This window comes from Ursus americanus, chromosome 29, assembly GCF_024610735.1.
Source record: "Ursus americanus isolate L20-20 chromosome 29, mUrsAme1.1.p, whole genome shotgun sequence".
Classification (NCBI taxonomy): domain Eukaryota; kingdom Metazoa; phylum Chordata; class Mammalia; order Carnivora; family Ursidae; genus Ursus; species Ursus americanus.
Window position 1 is genome coordinate 24,103,839 of NC_142155.1, and position 17,998 is coordinate 24,121,836.

A 17,998-nucleotide genomic window follows, 5' to 3' on the forward strand; every position below is an offset into this window, starting at 1 on the left:
CAGAGGTGGTGGTGGGGGTGTGGAGCTGTTGTTGATTTGTGCTAAATTTGTGTTTTGAAATGAACTAAAAGATGCTGATTCTGACTGGATGACAGGTAGATCTCTGAGCTTCAGGGAAAGGGCCATGTTCTCTTATCTCTACTAGCTACCCCAAGGCCATAAACACATTTGGTGCTTGGTAAAGGCATGTTGCTGAACAATGATACAAGCCATTTTGCAACCTAAATTCTTTTCCTAAAATTTTCACCTGATACACTTCTCCAGGAAAGAATTTTTACAAGTTCTATACACAAATAGGTGTTTGTTTTTTCCTCCTTAACTATGTTCTTAATTTTCATTTTGGGACTTGATAGCGTTTCTCCCTTGGTGTTCTGGCTGTAGGTGGGCACCTAATTGACTCCATGTTAATTTGATCACTGACTTCCCTTTTTTCATTTTGTTACAGCAATATGGCTTTTATGACAGCTCAGAGTTGAATATTGGTACTTGGGGAGAATTGAAATGAAGGGAAAATCTTGTTATTAGCCAGTCAGAATATTCAGTTACATTAGTATGACTTGCTAAAATACTTGCGGTTCCACTAAAATGTAATCACCGTAGGGCCTGATTCTCAGCATTTCACCTTTAATGGTTGTCAAGGGGGTTTTAAACACAGTGGCACATTTGTTGAAAGTAGCACTTGGTGAAAAGAAGAAAAGCATTGCTAGGAAGAGATCTAATCTTGCCGGAGAATTTCCAGAGAGGGTTACAGGAGAAGTCATCTCAGCCTTTTCTGGAGTGCCCCTGTCCTCTGGAGAGCTGTGGGAGTTGAACAACTCCCTCTGTTGGCGGCAAGAAGAGTCACTGCTGAGCGCACGTGGGATGGATGCACAGCGCTCACCCCAGTGAACCGCGAAAGCACGGTGATGCGACTCTTCCACATTATAAAAGTGCTTCTGAACCACTGTGTTTCTCAGTGGATTGACAAGAACATGATCCAAAAAATAGAAGAAAGCACAGTTTTTATTTTTCATAGTGCAATAAGCTTTCCTTAATGTCTTATCAGAAAACATCTAGGATCTGACAGCTCTCAACGACTGCTATCTAAAGTTTTCTACATTCCATTTATGAGAATGGAAAGTGGCAAGGAAATGACTGATGGCAGGGACTTATTTAAACCCTAGAGGCGTAGTGTATTTACAGATTTATCCAAATTATCTATGCCTGCTCAGTCTGCAGTCCTGAAAAATGGGATTTAGCATTCATAATTCTGACTCTGAAACACTCGGACATCACAGAATGTCTCTGAATCATAAATTTTATTTAGGAAGATTTTATTAGTGTTTGGTTGTTGGGTTGGTGGTTGTTGTTGTTGTTAAGTAAGCTCTATACCCAGTGTGGGGCTTGAACTCACAACCCTGAGATCAAGACTCACATGCCCTATCGACTGAGCCAGCCAGGTGCCCCAAGGAAGATTTTATTTGACATATTTAGTGATTTTCTTCTGCGAAAACTGGTCCATGTGAGCTCTGTGACCCCTTGAAGTGAATCAGAACACGACACTAATCAAAGCAGTATTCCGCGTAGCCCGAGTAGTCTGGATATAAATAAGCATTTAGCAAGAAGCTACAGTAGACAAAAATTAGACTTAGAATACCAGCACTTTGGTCAGGGGTTAAACTTTCACGAATGGAGTCATAGTTCAGAAGCTCCCTTCCCAGCATAAATCTTCCTTTATGGTTACGCGTGCCGGAAAGTTACAGCCACGTGTCATTGGATTGGGGTGGGGGTATAGGGGATGGTATTTGAATTTTTAAAAAAATCAAATGCTTTAAAAAAATCAAATGGTTAGTCTTGTTTATTGGTTTGTTTTCCTCACTTTTGTGGATTTTTTTTTTTTAATTTTATTTGAGAGAGTGAGCAGGGGTGCTGGGGGGAGGGGCACAGGGAGAGGGAGAAGCAGATTCCCCTCTAAGCAGGGAGCCCGACTCACGGCTCGATCCCAGAACCCGGGGATCATGACCTGAGCCAAAGGCAGACGCTTAACAAATTGAGCTACCCAGGCGCCCCAATATGGATCCTTGTTTTTGTTTTTGTTTTTTTAATTAAACTTTTTATTTTGAGATTATTCTGGATTCCTAGGCAGTTACCAGAAATAATAGAGATCCCAAGTATCTTTTTCCCAGTTTCCCCCTGCAGAACTGTAGTTCTGTGTCATAAGAGGATACTTACATTGGTACCGTCAAGCTGCAGACTTTTCCAGCTGCATCTCGCCCCTCCTGCCTTCGCATCATCTCTAACCCCAGGCAGCCACTCCTCTCTTCACCTCTGTGAGTTTGTCATTTCAAAATTGCTATATAAATGGGTTGGCTTTTTTCACTCAGCATAATTCTCTGGAACTTCCTCCAGGTTGTTAATATCTATCAATAGAGTGCTCCTTTTTATTGCTGAGTAATGTTTCATGGTATGATTATTTCCAGTTTTTGGCTATTTTGAATAAAGCTGCTGTGAACCAGGTACAGGTTTTTGTGTGAGCATAGGTTTTCATTTCTCTAAATAACCAATAATTTTGCTTTAATGGTAGCTTAATATTTAACTGTATGCTTATACCACAGTGTATTTAACTGGTACTTCTAGATGGGTATTTAAAGCACCCCCATCCCTGCTATTACATCACTGACGACAGTCCTATAGATAAGTTGTAATGCACATCTGCTTTTATTTCCTTAGTATAAGGATTTCTAGAAGGGGGCTTGAGTATGCAGAATTTCTAAGCTTTTTTTAAAAGTACTTCTCCTTTTTTTAAACTTTTTATTTTAAGTGCATTTAATTGCAAAGCATTTTTATTACCTCAAAAACACCATACAGGTCAGCACTTTACACTCCCTCCCCACCCTTCCCCCAGCCCCAGGAAACCACTAGTGTTCTTTGTATGGATTTGCCAGCTGTGGACGTTTCATATAAATGGAGTCCTACAATATGTGACCTTTTGTGTCTGGATTCTTTTACTTAGCATAATGTTTTCAAGGTTAATTCACGTAGCATGTGTGTATCAATACTTCCTTCCTTTCATGGTTGAAGAACATTCCATTGTGTGGATGCGTACGACATTTTGTTCATCAGTCGATGCACTTTTGGGTTTTTTCCATTTTTGGCTGTTGTAAATGATGCCACTGTGAATATTTGTGTGCAGGTTTTTATATGGACATATATTTTCATTTCTCTTGGGTATCTACCTAGAATTGCTGACGTTAAGGTGGCTCTGTGTTTCACTTTTTGAGGACCTGCCAAACTTTTCTACAGCAGATGTATCAGGTGACAGTCCTACCAGCAATGTCTGCGTGTTCCAATTTCTCCATCTCCTCGCCAACATTTGTCATTGTCATTATGTTTATAGCCATCCTAGTGAGTATTCCATGGATCTTGTTAAGAGACAGGGCCAGGGCTATTTGAGCAATGCTAACTTGCTGCTAGGTGGCCCTCCTGACATACAAAAACCCCTTGTGCACTACTTCTCAGTGGTGCCCGCTGGCTGCCTCTAGGCTTCTGTTGAAGAGGAGGAAATTGTGAAATGGTCAACCTGCCTTCCCCTCTGGCCAGAGCACTTGACCTGGTGTGCAGCTCTGGGAGGAACCCATCTGGCTGGCAGCCCTTTGAGCCCTGCTGGCAGGCTCGAGGGCCTGCAGAGGCCCTGGGGGAGTGCCTACCCATCATTCCTGGCCTCGGTTGCTATTTTGAAACAAAAGTTTGGAGAAACTCTGATGTAGAAAAATTTCCTTGCTATATCGTATCATAAGAACAGCAGTTGTACTTTTTTACAGGGAAAAAAAAACCATCTTGGGTACTGTGAGATACAGAAAGGTTTGTGGTTTTCATTTTCATAGGTGGCATTTTGAAATACATAAACTGACAAAATGATAGCCTTAAAATGTACTTTAAAAAAAAAATCAGCTGCGTGGTGAATTGCAAAGAGCCCAAGATGTGGACAGAGTAATCAGCTTTTCTTAGTATGCCTGGGGCTTTCCTGTGCTTGGTCCTCCCCCCCTCCCCCACTTATTTTGTAACCCTTGAGTTCCAGTAAACCGGGACAGTTGGCCACCCCAAGTCTATAACCTGCAGAATAAGTAAATGGCTCTGTTTGTTGTTTGACCAAGTTATCTGAACTCTCTGAACTTTTGTTTCCTCATCTAAAAATGAGGATAATTCCTTATTGAGTCTTTGAAAAGCTGGATTTGCAGTAATCAATAAATGTTAGCTTCCTTGTTTGTTAAGCCTCACTCTAGTAATAACAGTGTCATATTGTTTTCATAACCAAATTCTGTACTTTAGACAACAGACCTTTTCATTTCCTTCCCAGTTCCAATTTAATCAAGGTAGAGGGCTGCATTTACCCTTTAGGGCCGAGCTGCCACTTGGTGCCTTGGTCATGTGTCCTAACCAAACAGAAAGCCAGAAAGAGAAAGGAGAGTTGACTTGGAAGAACCTCCCCTCTCAGCCTCACTGACTTGTTAGTTTCTAAGCCTTGCCTCTGTTGCTGGAACAAATTCCTGTAAGATTTAACAGCTTCAGACAGCAATCGTTCCTGTCCCTCCAGTCTCTGAGGTCCAGGGATCCTGCAGGGTTAGCCCCGTGGGTCTGGCTCTGGGGCTGATGCAGCCGCCGTGGTGCTGCCACCGTCTGCGGCTGACTGGGGCCACAGGTCCGCTGCCAGGCTCGCTCAGGTGATCGCTGGCCTCCCCCATAGGACTGCTCACAGCATGGCAGCTGGCGTTCTCCAGGGCCCGCAATCTGAAAAACAGACAGAAACACAGGGACTGACCAAGTTGGAAGTCACCGTGTTTTTTAGGACCTGATCCGAGGAGTGACTTGCCATCCCTTTTGCTGTTTTGGTCATACACACAGCCCTGGTTCAGTGTGGGAGTGGATTGTTCGGCGGCGGGCATCTTAGAGGCTGCCTTTCACAGACACCAGATTCACTGAAAGGAGTCTTGACCGTCTAATCCAGGTAATGGAGCCGCTAAGAAATGGCTCAGGTTAGGACTAATGATAACAAGGCCCAAGCCGGCACCCCCATGTCAGCCAGTGTTCACATTCTTCCCAATACCCGCTTGGTCTCCTTCTAAGGAATATACACAGTTGCCTGTGGCCTAGTATGTGCACTGGTTTCTGCTGGTGGCAGCCTGTCGGTGGCATCCCAGCTGCCCATTCAGGACGATTGAACAAGTAGTTACTCAGTTCCTTCTGGGTGCCCAGAACAGCCGTTGGGGATGACAGGGAGCAAAAGAGAGAAGTTCCCTGCCCTCGCTGAGCTTTACTGGCGTCGCTACCACTGCCGCTGGGCTCAGGAGGTGGCACTAGGGATTCGGGTTCCCTCTTACGGACAGACGTTCCAGGTGGGGATAGAGTTTACGCTCCTTTCATGCGTGCTGTTTATATGTGATGTGTCCTACGTAACACGCTGTTTGAAAGATAGAAGAACTGGTCTCTAACCTAATGGAGTTTTGTTTCATTCAGCTTGAGAGATGGGTTGAAAGGAAATGATTTTTTTTGTTATATTTTCCTCGCTGGTGGAGTTAGAGCAAACAGGGAATTGTTATAAAATTTGTTAGAATGAAAAATAGTTTGTCCTTGAGACCACAGTCCTTGTCTAGACTCTGTCCGTGTAATGCAATATATGGATACGGTCTGGGTGACAGAACTTCAAGAACTGCAGGGGATTTATTAGCATCCAAAAGCCCAATGTATGTAATATATATGTATGTATATTTATGGCAGTGGTTCCCAGAGAAGGCTGTTCATCTAGGTTACCTACGTAATGTTTCAAAAAGATGAATTTCTCAGCCTCTGGACTGCTGAATTGGAATTTCTAGGAGTGGGTCCCAGAAATTTCTAGGCATGGGATCACAGTGTCTGTGTTTTTTCAAGCTTCTGGGTGATTCTCGATGCAGACAAATTTGAGAACTCTTTGACAGGAAACTCTAAAAGGCATGGAGGCGTTCATTCTTTCACTCATTCATTCATAGTTTCAACCAGTAATCAGCCACCTGTCAGGCATCGATCTGGGCTCTCTGGAGATACAAATGGGAACATCAGAGATTTGCCCTTGAAGAGCTTAGAGCTTAATTGGGATTGTGAACAAATGAGCAGATAATTATAGTATAACTGATAATCACATCATTTAAAAAATAAGCCTATAATTTTATCACTGATTGAGATACAGTGGAAGTGGTGACGGGCATATGAAAAGGAGGCAAGGAGGATTTTGCTGCCCCTTTTTCCATCATCTTCCCCTCTAGGGAAGATTTCTGAGGCCTCTATTACTAAGCAGCATGGGTAAATACAACTGGTTTTTGGTTTTTTAACTTGATAATGTTATTTATTTTTTGATAATGTTATTTAAAATAAAATTATCTCATTCTCATGGATAGGAACTCAATGTTGATACATATTGTCACCATCCTTTTAATAAGCATATGAAGATGCTTCTGTGGAAGTTTGCATGGATTTGGTTTTTTTTGTTTTTGTTTTTTAAAGATTTATTTATTTTAGAGAGCAAGAGAGCACTCACGCAAGTAGGTGGAGGGACAGAAGGAGAGAATCTTCCAGCAGACTCCCCACTGAGTATGTAAAAGGAGGTGTATCTCCTCATTTATGGTATCACCAATAGATAATTGTTGCATGCATAGAATAAATTGGAGTACTTGCCCTTTGAGGGATTTGGGCTTTACCTAAGGAGGTGCAGAGTGTGTTCCCATAACACCTGAAAACGTAAGTATCCAAGTCCTATCAAAGTTGAAGTGGATATGTGCTAAACGAGTTGTCAAGACCACAAAGTTATAAGAGGCCAACGGAGAGTCTTTGTAACATCTAATCTGGGCCTGGGAGAAGGGGTTGGAAGTGAAGACTAAGGGAGAGCAGGGTGGAAAGACGCACAGATGATTCACTTAAAAACAAAACCACAGGGGTGATTCTACTGGTTTGGAAGACTGTCCTTCTCCAGCAGTGGTTAAAATAGTACTTCTTAGGGGCGCCTGGGTGGCGCAGTCGTTAAGCATATGTCCTGGGATCGAGCCCCACATCAGGCTCCTCCACTGGGAGCCTGCTTCTTCCTCTCCCACTCCCCCTGCTTGTGTTCCCTCTCTCGCTGGCTGTCTCTGTCAAATAAATAAATAAAATCTTTAAAAAAAAATAGTACTTCTTAATTAACTGGTGGCAACCAAGGAGTGGGAGATGGGCACTTCTCTTTTAATCTATCTAATCTTTGTAGTAAGGAAAATTGACTATTGCAACATTTAAAATCCACCCCCCCACACACACTGAAGATTATACCAGAGTGAGGCTGTTCAGCTTTCTTTAACCGTGGAGCTAACCTGAAGCCATCCTTTGTAGTGCATACCAGCGCCCTAATTTTGCAGTTGTTTATCCACAGCCCCCAGTAGGACTGTGTTCTCTCTCTACATGTGTATGTATGGTAAGCAACATGATTGTGTCAGAGTATTAACAGGAGTTTGTTATGCCGTTAGCATGGAGGTTAGAAAGGATGGGAATTCTACGGGAGGAAAAGAATAAGGACAGATTCGTGGGTTGGCAGAGTGACAGTACCACTGTGGATGTGGCAGATCATTCCTCTTGAGCCGCGATTTAATCCGGAGGTGTCATTTATATAAATGCCAGCATTCTAAAGGAATTCTTTCGTCAGTTTACTTTCATATCTGAAAGCTTGCTAGTACTTAGATATTCTTCCCCTTATGGTCTTTATGACAGGGTTTTCATATTTTATATTTTAACATTTCTGAGCAAGGTATGGTTTATGTTCCTCCTCTCATTGTGGAGCTGATTTTTTCCAACCTAGAAAAACCCTTTTCAATTCAGCCAAGAATGTTGCGACTACCAAATTAAAGCACTATTTAATTTTTCGTGTTATTGGCAGTCAGCTTGAAGAATGTTCCCGTGCCTGCCTAACACAAGTTGACTGTTAAAGAGGTGAACGGGCAGGAGAGGAGAAAGTGGAGAGAGATTTCGTCCTGACCCCTTGCGGCTTGTCAGCTCCATTGACTCAGTTTTAGGTGAACTGTGACAATTCAGAGAATGAATAAAACTGGATGTGATGAGGAAGTTGTGCTAAACAGTAGTTAAATGTCTGGAGTCAACCCATCTGTAAGCCAAAAGCCATGTCTGACTCAACTGATTTTACAGGAGAGGGAGTTTTCACAGCAAGCTGACTGCTGCCCAGCACCCTCACCTGAGCAGCAAGAAGAGCCAAGACGTGATCCTAGAGATCTTTACTACTTACTGTGAGTTTAGGAAATTAACTTTCTCTACTATAGTAAATTTTTAAAAATCTTGATGTCTTTTAAAACAGATTTGCCCTAAGATCTTAATACTTTTCAGTTGCTGAGCAGCCTCCCAGCTTCCTCCTGCTGCAGATACAAACAGCCAAGATGATAGCGTTTGCATTCTCAGTGAGCCTGAAAACTCATCTTGAGAGCTATGATGGAAGAACTTTCTACGCCATCTCTCATTAACCCCAGCACCCTTCTGTTGTCACTACTGCCCACCATTCTCCCACATTTTGTGGTCCGTCTTGGGAGCCAGATGGAAAGGAGGGCGATACAACTGGTTTGCTTAAAGCTTAGCGTGGTGTCTTTTTTCAGACAAGCCTCCAGCAAACTCTTTTTGATAATAGATCAGAAAGCACACTAATGCTGATCTAACCTCACGCAGATGATTCACCTGGGCATACCCCTCCTGGAGGGAGCTGACAGATGGATTTTCCACATGAGCAGGGCTCTCTTTGGAGGGTGCTGCTTTTGCCCTTTGTGTTCTGCTTGCATCAGTACGTTCAGGTTTCTGCATTTCGTGCTGTGGTAGTCCTGATGTTACCTTGTGTTCAGGCCTGAGGTGCACCTTAGTCCTATAACTCTTAGTATATGGGGCAGGAACTTGCCCCAGGACCCAGAATTAATATTTGATTCGGGGCGTCTGGGTGGCTCAGTCTTCTGCTCAGGTCATGATCTCAGGGTTCTGGGCTCGAGGCCCTCATCGTGGGGCTCACAGCTCAGTGGGGAGTCTGCTTCTCCCTCTTCCCCTTCCCCCTGCTTGTGTGTGTGTGCTCTTTCAAGTGAATAAATAAAATCTTTTAAAAAAATATTTGATTCAGGTACGAGTATGCTGAACTCTCTCATAGCCTCTTACAATCTAGGGTAGTTTATAAGAGAGTGACCAGCCCCCATTAATTTTCTTAGTGAGATACTTACAGTGAGACACAATTAGAACACAGTCGCACGGTTACCACAAACTCTCCAGAGTTTGATAGGTTTAGTTGCAAGCCACTTCCCACTATCTTTTAGGAAATGTGCATAAAAGAGGAATTCTTTAAAATCTATTCATTTTCCTTTTTTAGTGGGGTAGATAGGCAGAGGGAGAGAGAGAATCTTAAGCAGACTCTGCGCTCAACACAGAGCCCAACACAGGGCTCGATGTCACAACCCTGAGATCATGACCTGAGCTGAAATCAAGAGTGGGACGCTTAACCGACTGAGCCACCCAGGTGCCCCTATAATCTGTTCTAATTTACTTGCTTCTGATTTCTACCCATATCCCATTTTTATTGTCATTATTTTTTCTATGTGGCCTATGAATCCTGTTGCCTCCCATCATGACCTGTAATTCTGGGAAGCCCTGTAGGTTGAGTGCGCATCCGAGATTTGGGGTACAGAGAATGGGGAAGCAATGCTTGGCCTGGTGTCAGTGTGATCTGGTTCCTGGGAGGTGCCGACCACCCCCTTTTCCTGTCTGTGTGGGGAACCAGCCAGATCAAAGAATGGCTTATTCTTTTGCTTCGTTTAGGACCAAAGCTCCTCTACCATGGGCCCAGTGCCTGGGCTTGGTCCCTGCTAGTACAATTGTACGGAGCAGCTGTGTTCCCACTTGGCCCAGCTTGCCCAAGCTGCCAGTCGGGTGACTCGGATTACTGAGAAGGGATGTCTCTGGCCCGTGGGCAGCCAGGAAGAGGGGGGACTGCAACCGTCAGGCTGCCCACAGACCTGGCAGTACAGTTCAGTGTCTTGTGCAAAGTGGGTCATATCATTCCCAGGATTGCAGATTGCTAGGCAAAGTGTCAAGGGTTTTTCCAGGGCCCTTTGCCTCTCCTGTTCCTTTAGAAAAGTACAAAAGAGCAGAGCTGGGCCCACAGGCCACTCAGCAAGTGCCTGATTCACCCAGCAGGGTGGGCCAGCCCCGCCTGGCCTTGAAGAATTCATTTGCTGAGACCTTTTGTACTGTTCCTGCGGCTCAGCAAGGGAGAAGAGGAGGAAAAGGGCATGGTGCTGGCCAGCAGCCTGCAGCCAAGAGGATGAGGGGACGGGGCAGTGAGAGCAATTAAGGTTTGGCATCTTCCGTTCCCAGCCTTTTGGCCACGTGCTCTCTGCAAGCTGTACCATGTGGTTGCTTTCTGTGGACCACCACCAAGTGAGCTCTGGGTGCCAGGCAGGGAGTGGGGGACAGAAGGCCTCCCACGTTGCTGCCATCCGTTACCCCCGGCCTAGCCTGTGGCCTTGGAACATGCCATGCACGTGCCGGCCTTGGGGCCCTTGCATTCACCTGTCCCTCTAACTGGAATGCCTTTTGCTCTGTCCATTCAGGTGTCTGCTGTCTTGTCACCTTCCCGGGGCAGCCGTCTCTAAGTACATTTTCCAAAGTAGACCGTGCTCCGCGATCCCACCGCCTTTCCCCTGCTGTATTACACTCTCTACGTAACAGATTCTGTACGTGTGTGTTTGTCCGCCAACCTGGAATTTTGTCGCGCTCCCTGCCGCATCCCTCGGGGCCCGTGCCCCTGGCCCGTGGTGGGCACTTGGGAAGCGTATGGCGAGAGTGAGAAAGTGCATACAGGGCACGGAGGGATGCCGGCTACGTGGCTGGCCAGACAGAACCGTGAGCTTATGCTGAGTAAAGGATGAAAGTCAGCCTTCGGCGACAGTCTCTTGGTAACCTGTGTAAAAACAAACACCAGCGTCCGACAGGGTTACCGCGCACGTCCAGCTAGGGGCGTGGCAGAGGGAGAGTTTGGGGGACACGTTTCACATGGCCGAGCCCAGCCCAGAGTCAGGCCCAGGTTCACAGACCAGGACTCCCCTGAGTAAGGACCTGGGTGCCAGGGCCACCTCTGCCTATCCTTTCTCCCCCTTCCCCGGAGACACTTCAGGATAACACGCCACTCTCTTGTTATTCTGCACGTATGTACTTTCAGAGAATGTTTTGCTAGCTGTTTCACGTGTTCCTAAGTTGGGCTGTGAGAAGTTCCGCCAACCCGAGACAAGAATTCTCACGTGAAGAAGTGCAGTCTAAGAACAGACGTGCTGTTGCTGAGGAGATCACGGGTTGTGTGTGCTTTTGTAGAGAAGGTCCGTCTTAGAGAGTCACGGGAGTGCTCCTGTGCCTGCCGGCTTCCAAGGGGCCTCTGTGCAGGACGGATGGAGACTGGGATTGCTCCGGACAGATGGCTTCTAACAGAATTCTTTAATATCTCCAAATACTAAATCTCACAGTTTCTTCTGGTAACCTGCTGCTGGCTTCAGGATTCTTGGACTGAAATTTTACCTTATGTTTAATCAAGCTGCTTTTCTGTTGCTGTGATGTTAGCCTGGATTCTCAAATTGAGAACTATGTCTTCGGCGTTGTTCTTAGAATGACAGGTTGTTATACCAGTTCCTGGGCCTCATTTTTCCCAAGACCACTCATGTTCTCCCCACCTCCCAACTCTCTCCCACAGGTCTGTTCCCTGTCATTTTTGACATTTTTTTTTTTTTACTTGTTTCCATCTTCTCTATACCCTCCTTACATTTAAAGAACAAAACAAAACTGGTTACAGCCCCTCTGGAAGGCGTCTTGATTAAAATTTAGAATGATCCCCTTATTACTTTGTCAGGGGTTTTCCTAATGATAGATCCCAGAATACTGTTAACTGAATGGTATCTTGACAGCTTCGTATTACATATACAGCTTGTTGTAGTATGCGTCATTCTAACATCTACTCTTTCGGTGATGAGTTTGGTTTTGTTTTTGGTTTATAACCATCTGGCTTCTCTGCGCACTGTGAATGTCTAGTTTGTTTTAGGTGTCTAGGTATGCTCCTTTGTGTTTATTCCTGCTCAGCAATCCTTTGTACACAGTAGGTGCTTGATATCTGTGTATCTAATTACTACGCTCATTTTAGCCTTATCTTCCGTGTTTAACGAATACATCATATTAACAGCTCCTCTCGCATGTGATGCTATCAACTCACCCACCTTCCATTGCTGTCCCCCTGGGGGCGTTAGGACTTGAAGGGGACATTGTGGTGGGTTGTCCTGATGACTGGGGGCTCACTGCTGGCATTGAGTACACAGGGGCCAGGCACAGAAGGCCAGCAGTGCCCCTGCTGAGAAGCACGAGCGGCCACAGACATTATTCCTCATAGAGTTGAACCTGTTGCAGACATACAGTGGGAAACCTTTATTGAGGGCTAACTGCATGCCTGGCACTGCTATGGGGATCTTATGTATATTAAATCATTTGATCGTCTTAAGCTTTGAAACAATTACTTTACATTTGCCACCATTTTACAGATAAGAGGTTAAATAACTCTTCCAAAGTCACATTGCTAGTAAGTGGACAAAATGGATTTCAAACCCAAGTGGTCTTGGGGAGCTGGGGTGGCTCAGTCAGTTAAGCGACTGCCTTCGACTCTGGTCATGATCCTGGGGTCGTGGAATTGAGCCCCACAGTGGGCTTTCTGCTCAGCAGGGAGTCTGCTGCTCTCTCTCCCTCTGCCATTCTCCCTGGCTCATGCGTGAGCACATACTCTCTCTTCCTCTTTCTCTCTCTCTCAAATAAACATTCCACCTGTCTCTGTCTCACTGCTGGCTGGATTGACACACTTGTAACTGCTAGAGTCCATGGATGCAGCAAAGTTTATCCGTGAAATTAGCCAAAGAATACATATACTTCAGTGTGGTAAGCCAAGGAAGAGAAGTATCATTCAATGATTAATAGCTTACTTAGTTAATAAAACCAATTTTGCCTTTGCCCTGGGAAAGTAAAATATTTGTGATTATTTCTGTGAAGAGTAATGACCAGGAAAATTGAAAATGTATGCCTTCTAACTTTAATATAGAGAATCTAGTCAATATTGCATATGAAAAGATGCTTAGCTATACTGTAAATGTAAATCTTAAATGGGGGGGGAAGGTGGGGAGCTATAAAACCTTAGAAGATGAAGGTAAATCTGTAACTACTGATAGGAGACTGTATTTCCAAGGTGTTTTAAGTGAAAGCAAGTAATATGTACTCTTCTTGATATAACATTGTTTTCTGTTTACTGTAACTGCCACAGTAAGAATGTATTTTATATCACAACACAGTACATGGTACTTACGTAAATATCATCCTACTGATGTGATACAGTAACACTAAAGATTTATGAAAATATTCTCACTAGGGGCAAAGCACTCTGATTAATATTATGGTAATTAGTTTTTAATGCTAAGTTGACCTAATCATCTATTAATGGGTTAAATCCACAACTGTAAAAACACCCAATGGCATGACCCCTTTTGTGCTCAGAAGAGAAGTCTGAAGGTATGTCCAAGAAATGTTACCATAGGTTCCTTCTGACAGTGGGGCTTTGGGATTGTGGTTGGAGCAAAATGATGAGATTTTTTTTTTTAGGACCTCTTTTCATTTTTAATACTTAGTTTTTTTTTTTACCATGGACATGAAATATTTTCAAATAATAATTAATGAAAATAGCAAGCAGAGGAAACCATCCATTCACGGTGGCCTTCCTTTCTCCAACATGGCTCTTCCTGTCTTGGCTACAGGCTTACCTCAAGCCTTGGTTCTTGCCCAGATGGGATCTTCTCCCGTCTGCCACCTTTTTCAGTCCAGTTCCACTCTTCTCCCCACTGAGATTCCAGCTTCGCAGAAAGCATTTTTACGGAACTGCGAAAAGAAGTTCATAAAACTGGCACTTCATTTATAAAGTGAATTCACGGGATTCTGTCTTTCCTTTTGATTTTCAAATTAGACCTAGCACACAAGTTACTTTGGGAATTAAAAAAAAAAAATTTCAACATAACCTTGTCCATAGCGTATTCTCTGAAACGGATTTGTTCTTGTTCTTTTATGAAAAAGTACTGTATAAAAAGCATTTTGAGTAGAGATTAATCAATGTCTGTTTTTCTTAATAGGTTTTAAAATGGAAAATTTTGATGCATCACTTAGTACCTATTTCAAGGCATTGCTAGGCCCCCGAGGTAAGGTGGTTTTGGTTTTGCTCCCCTCCCCTTACAGACACTTATAAATATTGCATGAAGAGATTCTAGAAAACATTAGCATCTTCTATGATAAGACTAACGCTTTGTCCTGGATAACAAGGGGCTTGGAGAAGTCCTGTGACGACGGTCTTGAAGTGGTGCAGTGTTCCTGGCTATCGGAGCAGAGACACAGCTGCTGTGACCCTCTGCTGACTGTAGCTGGGGTTCAGATTATGCTAGAAAGCTTGCCGCCTGAGAATGCAGCAGATTTCACCATCATGGGTGGTATGTTTTCCTCAGTTCTTACGAGTCTGCAGCTGAGGCTGGTTTCCAAAATGCACTGCTGGAGTAGTTTAAACTTTTCCCCTTTTACAATTTTAAGGGCTTATTAATGTCCTTTCATGTTGTGTCACATCAGTGCGTAAATATATACACCTGATCTCCCTTTTTTATACTTCATCGTTTGTTTCCTTTTCGGAAGTAAATCAGCTCCATATTGCTCTCTTTGAATGTCACCTGTAATGTCTCCTGATGTATCTATAAAGAAGGAGCTGCTTAAGTTCACAGAGTTTTAAACAGATGAAAAGATTTTCGGTTTCACTTATGATTGTTAAGGTACAAAAGAAAACAGCAAAAGGAATTCATCTCTTAGTGTGGTAGAAATGAAATGTGTTTGATAACAGAGATGATGTGGAGAAAGAGTCTAATTGGTATGACCTCTTTGGAGGGTAATTGTTCTTCCATTGAAATAAAAAGGCATATGCCCTTTGACTCAGCAGTTTGACTCCTCAGCCTTTATCCTATAGCTTTTCTTGATCATTTATGCAAAGATAGGAATAAAGATGTTCCCTACAGCATTGCTTGACAAGACTGGGAATAATCTAGGTGCCCATCAAGAGGGTTCAGGTTAAATAAATTAGTGCACAGCCAAATGAGAAAAACAAGTTAGATCATCTTGTATTTACTTGTGTTGAGATGATGCCTTATTTCAACCTTATGGGACAAAAGAGTCCAATTTTAAATGGCTGAAACAATAATAAAAATGATCAGCTTACATTACCAAAATTGAGCAACTCCTGAGTTATTTCAGGGACCAAGGACACTTGTTCTTGTCATTTCCTACGTTGTATTCTCAGTATATCAGCAGTTCTGTCCTCAGAAAAGTCCCTCCACCTTTCATGGCTGCAGAAGCCCTAGACAGCACCTGCAGAAGAGGAGGAAAAAATCTGTTCATTTGCATGGATTTAAGGACAAGGAAACTTCCCCAGCGCCTTTCGCCCAACTGTCATTTCCTCAGAGCTCCGTGGCCACAATTGCTTCACATGCTCGTGTCTGAACAAGTCAGCATAGGGTAGGCGAGGACGACCAGGGTTGGCTCGAGCCTGGAGGATTTACTGCCTGGAGCCACAGTTGGGCTGGCAGTACTGGAAGTACTTGGCAGTACGGAAGGAGGTTGCACATATGGCCTTATAAAATTTAAAAAGCAAGGTGTAAAATAGAATATTAAGTGAAAGGAGATGGGAGGTTTCTGTGTGTGCATTTATTATGCGCACACAAACATATGTAGCAATCTAATGTTAATTGTTAAATGGGAACTTGTTTTCTCACAGTTGATAGCCAGGGCCCAGAGTTGAGAACACAAGGCATCCTTAAGTCCCCTGGGGCCACCTTAGCGTAAGTAGTGGGGAGAGGGTGGAGGTCATCTCCCTCTGTAGCCAAGGGAGGAACACTACAGAGAAACACCGGGAGAGTTTAGAAGGTCTGCAAGAAAGGAGACTGACGACCTGTTCCCCAAGTGGATGGTTGCTTTTCCTGCAAGCTCAAGAGAAAAAGCCTTGGAGAAAGTAGCAGGATGGCCCAGTTAGGAGGTCGAAGAGGGGACAGAGACTGTCCCTACTAGCTGCTCCTTCTCTGAAGGTGGAGGAGGCGAAACCTGCGTGTGCCTCTGAGCTCCACAGTAGGTGACCTTGGAGGGTAGAAAAGACTGAGGAGCGATAGGTTTGGGGGGTTCATCAACGCAGCATGCCCAGGGGAATGTGCTGCAGAGGTGGCTTCCTGGGATTCGGTCACAGGATGAAGTTGACTTGAGGTTAACACCTGGGGGGAGGGGAGGTTGCCTTCCCAGAAGGTTACCCCCATCCAAGGAGGGGGCTGTCAGATTGCTCCCGGCAGCTGCTTGGAACTAATTTTCCTCATCCGTGCAGGGGAAAGAGGATGGGAGCGCCGGGGAGAGCTCTCCTCCCCTGTAGCTCCCTTGAATCAGAGTAGGTCTTCTCTCTCAAGCTGCCGCTCCCGTGGTTCCTTAAATAGGCAGGTCACTGACCATTGCTACTTCACCCCTTTTTATATTTCCTTAAAAATCATTCTCCACTCTGCTGTTGACCATTGCACTCATAGCAGATGCTGCCTTTCTCATCAGTGATTGTCGGTAAGCTGAATGAATAGCCCGTGTTCTTTGAGTCTGCGCATGCTGGGCGGGCTGGCAGACACTTGAGGTGAGGACTCTGGAGTTCAAAAAGACTGTCATTTCTGGAGTTTCATTATCCTGTGCACCATTCAGCAGATCTGGTCAGTAAATACAGTTAGTGGAAAATTTAGCTATCTCCCTGCTTCCTTTAAGAGGTATATATATAGATATGTATTTTTTTTTTACTCAGCAAAAACCATGTATGATATATATGTTATTCAGAATGTGTAACAAGGAGCTTCACCTTTATGACAAATATTGAAAACTGCTTCCTCTTCCAGTTGCTTTGTTGGCATTAGGAACTTGAGTTTTAGATGACTATTATAAAATTATGGGGAAAGAAGATTTTTAATGTTGGGGGGGAAAAGTTGTGGTTGTTTTTATATCTGCCTTATTAATCACTAAATATTTTTCTTTTATTATTTTCCAGATACCAGAGTAAAAGGATGGTTTCTTCTGGACAACTATATACCTACTTTTATCTGCTCTGTCATATACTTACTAATTGTATGGCTGGGACCAAAATACATGAGGAATAGGCAGCCGTTCTCTTGCCGGGGAATTTTAGTGGTGTATAACCTTGGCCTCACATTGCTGTCTCTCTATATGTTCTGTGAGGTAGGTGTCCCCCTAAACGTGCTCTGATCACTGTCCTGAATTGTGTTCCTAAATGAAGAAGGGCAGCTGCATTGCGGGGTGGGATGAGTAGACTGGGAGAGCAAATATATTAATCCATTTCGAGTATGTTTTAAAATTGATTTTCCAGAATGCCAGAGTTGTTCGTATAAATATGCCTTCTAGAATATCTAAAATAGAAGCCTTTGCTATTGATTCTTTTGTGATGTTCCATATTATATTCAGAATTAAATATTTCCAGAAATAAGTTTACGCAAGCAGAGTACAGGGTGGAAAATGAACAAAACGTGAAAAACAGATCTGTGAACATTTTATTATTAAGCAGTTAATAGATGCAAGATTCTCGTTTGGAGGTGGGAGAGGAAGGAAGTGGGTAGCTGTTGTGTTTGGTGTGTTTTTTGGTAAGTCAGCCTCTTGCCTGATCTGATAACTGTAAACAGCTTTGAGATTTGACAAGTTCGTTTTTAAAAGCTAAGGAGAGTGGATGGTGAGATCTGCGTTTAAGATTTGAATGGTCTGTAAGTCTGGCCAAATTATTTTTTCTGTATAACTGGGATGTTGAAAACCATATTTGATGATCTCAAAGGCAAACATTGTAGCTGAAATAAAAATGAAAGAA

The 17,998-nt window shown here is 43.8% G+C and overlaps 1 protein-coding gene across 2 annotated transcripts in view; it reads left to right on the plus strand.

Annotated features, from left to right (window-relative positions):
• The window catches only part of ELOVL5 (ELOVL fatty acid elongase 5), a 70,061-nt gene that overhangs the window by 28,755 nt on the left and 23,308 nt on the right, over positions 1-17,998 (plus strand). For both annotated transcript variants that reach the window (XM_045802527.2, XM_045802536.2), the window contains 2 exons: positions 14,211-14,276; positions 17,174-17,361. In XM_045802527.2, the coding sequence (XP_045658483.2) occupies positions 14,219-14,276; positions 17,174-17,361 (246 nt within the window). In that variant the 5' untranslated portion in view covers positions 14,211-14,218. The remainder of the gene's footprint in view (positions 1-14,210; positions 14,277-17,173; positions 17,362-17,998) is intronic.